Source organism: Montipora foliosa, chromosome 8 (genome assembly GCF_036669935.1).
Source record: "Montipora foliosa isolate CH-2021 chromosome 8, ASM3666993v2, whole genome shotgun sequence".
NCBI lineage: Eukaryota > Metazoa > Cnidaria > Anthozoa > Scleractinia > Acroporidae > Montipora > Montipora foliosa.
Window position 1 is genome coordinate 24,424,764 of NC_090876.1, and position 2,500 is coordinate 24,427,263.

At 37.9% G+C, this 2,500-nt stretch overlaps 2 protein-coding genes across 2 annotated transcripts in view; both read left to right on the top strand.

Annotated features, from left to right (window-relative positions):
• LOC137968413 (uncharacterized) overlaps positions 1-196 on the top strand; it is a 3,803-nt gene extending 3,607 nt beyond the window's left edge. The window contains exon 2 of the mRNA XM_068814994.1: positions 181-196. Coding sequence (XP_068671095.1) covers positions 181-196 — 16 coding nt within the window. The remainder of the gene's footprint in view (positions 1-180) is intronic.
• Positions 197-1,146: 950 nt separating this feature from the next.
• LOC137968415 (fibropellin-1-like) overlaps positions 1,147-2,500 on the top strand; it is a 71,775-nt gene continuing 70,421 nt past the window's right edge. Inside the window, exons 1-2 of the mRNA XM_068814995.1 lie at positions 1,147-1,270; positions 1,360-1,530. Of these exons, the coding sequence (XP_068671096.1) occupies positions 1,165-1,270; positions 1,360-1,530 (277 nt within the window). The 5' untranslated portion in view covers positions 1,147-1,164. The remainder of the gene's footprint in view (positions 1,271-1,359; positions 1,531-2,500) is intronic.

Here is a 2,500-nt window from a genome sequence, read left to right on the forward strand (position 1 = left end):
TATATTTTTTACTGATAACAGCTTTGATAAAAACGCTCCAAAGAAAGTCCCAATGCAGTATCGTGGATGTCAATTTCAACATTGTGAAAAACAGGAGATCCCAAAAGGTCCCTTAGAAACTCGTAGGGTAAAAATGTAGGTATTGAAATTCACGAATGATTTGCTTTAATTTTGTTTTAGTATTAGTAACACTTAAATGATATGTGCTTAAAAGTAAGGGCATAAGAGGAGAGAGCATGCATAATCTAGAATAATTACAACTAAATAGATATATCAATTGAAAGAAAGAGAGTAAGTCATAACATGCACTTATTATTATATGTAACTCCAGCTATAAAGTGGCTTAAGTTCGGACGGCATGCCTTTATGTTTTTATTCTGCTTGATGTAACCACTGGGGAGAAAATAAGCAACAATTTTGTCTTTTGCTCCCAGCAAATATATGTATATTTCCGATAAATAAAGCAAAGCGCCGCTTTTATAGTATCAAACAAAATAATAGTATTGCTTTCTAACCCTATCCCCCCCCCCCCCCCTTCCCCCATATCATATTTCAAAGCCCCGAAGCTATTATTCTGTATGCAAGCTTGTTGTTCTTAAAGAAAACCGACGCCTGCTTTCGGACGATCCGCTCAAAGTCAAGTATGATAATATACGCGCTGCTGGTTTTGACCGTCAATTCCGTTGCCGGTAAGTAACACGATGATGCACATGGAATTCATATATTGGAACTACCGATATCTAGCGATCTTCTAAGCGAACGTTCGTCGCAGTTCTTTTGAAAATAGTTTAGCAGCTCAGAAGAAACTTGTACGAGGAGAAGTTGCCGAAATATTGCATTTCTTTCAATGCTATAGGATAGATAGATGGCTTAATGTCATAGATGGTTTCAACGTTATTTCGCGCACGGACAAAAGTGTCTTAATCAGGACGAAAGCCTGTCTTGTTCTTTAGGGTATCGGATTTGCATTTAGTGAATATCGCAATAAGATACAGCTTTGACCTAGGTGCGCTTGAATATACGGCGAAAAGAAATGGAAGCAATGTGCAATGGAAGCTATGCTTTAAATTAAAGGGGAATTTCTTTTAAGTCTTTAGTAACTGGGACTGTCCTCCTGGAAAGATGACAGGTGATCCACTTGGCCGATGCTGTGCTCTTCCTTTCATGTACAAAGGGAAAACGTACTACTCGTGCACAACTTCAGGTGGTTTAGGATCCACACCGTGGTGCTCATTGGATTCATACTACGCTGGGGACTGGGCTTATTGTGGTAAAGAATAGAGTTGCAGTCATCCTTATAATTTCAGACAAGACGAACCATAGCAGTTATTTCATTGAATTATTGCATCGTTCTTTTAGTTGATAGTTATTGTCCTCCTGGAAAGAAGACTACCGACCAAAAAGGCCGATGCTGTGTTTTTCCTTTTATCTATGCGGGAAAAAAGTTTTACTCCTGCACAACCGCTTTGGACCGATTCCAGCCCTGGTGTTCGTTTGATAAATACTACGTTGGGAAGTGGGCCTATTGTGGTAAGAAAGGAAAATATTGATCTTTAAGTATATGGAACCTGCATTAATTCAGGCAAAATGTGTATAAATGATGAAAACAACCAAAACACAAGAAAAACAGGTAGAGATTCTGGTGTTGTTTTAGTTTTGAAATCTCATTTGACGTGTTAGAGTGGACTCTCTTCGGTATAAGATGCCCTTTAAGTCCTTCTCCCCTGCACCAACAAGTGAGTCACTCGGTCTCCTTCCATCAATTTATGGTGAAAACATTTTCTTAAGAAGATCGGGTGAAAATTATTACTTTTCAGGACTTTATTTTAACTACTGGTTGTATCTCTTACACATCACGAAGTACTAAAGAGGTCAGAATCGAGCTATTCATGCAAAAGATCTAATTTTAATTGCGTTAATTACATCCGTCAGCCGCCAAAAGTAATAAATAGCCTTGTTCTTAAAAAATGACATATGTTAAAATTGCATTCTGCCGGTATTCACTTGACGACTGTCAACGAGGGTGTTCAACTGTATCAGCGGAAAAATCCTAAAAACATTTTCCTTATCTAAATTTTTAACGTCATATCCCTCATATGGTCAATTAATAAATAATTATTCGAGTACAACCTTGCGAAAAAGGCGATCAAAGTCATATGCTCTGCACACCACCATCTTTGTGACTTTTTTATGTCAAGTCTGGCAGGGATTTCGGCAACTTTATACCAACTTTTCCTCGGTATTAACGTGACGCAGGTTTAATTTACCATATTTTCCACTTGTCGGCGAGGTCGTAAATTTACGCCGGAAAGAAACCTGTGAAACAACTGTAAGCAAAAATAAGACAGCTAATAGCTTTGATATGGTGATTTTGTTTAGGCATCCCTTTTAATAGGAAACTTCATTACCTTTTACGTTCATGTAAATGTTTGCATTTGCACAACAACAACCCACAAAAAATCATCAATGTTTTAGTTGATGAATGTGCCAGTTCACCGTG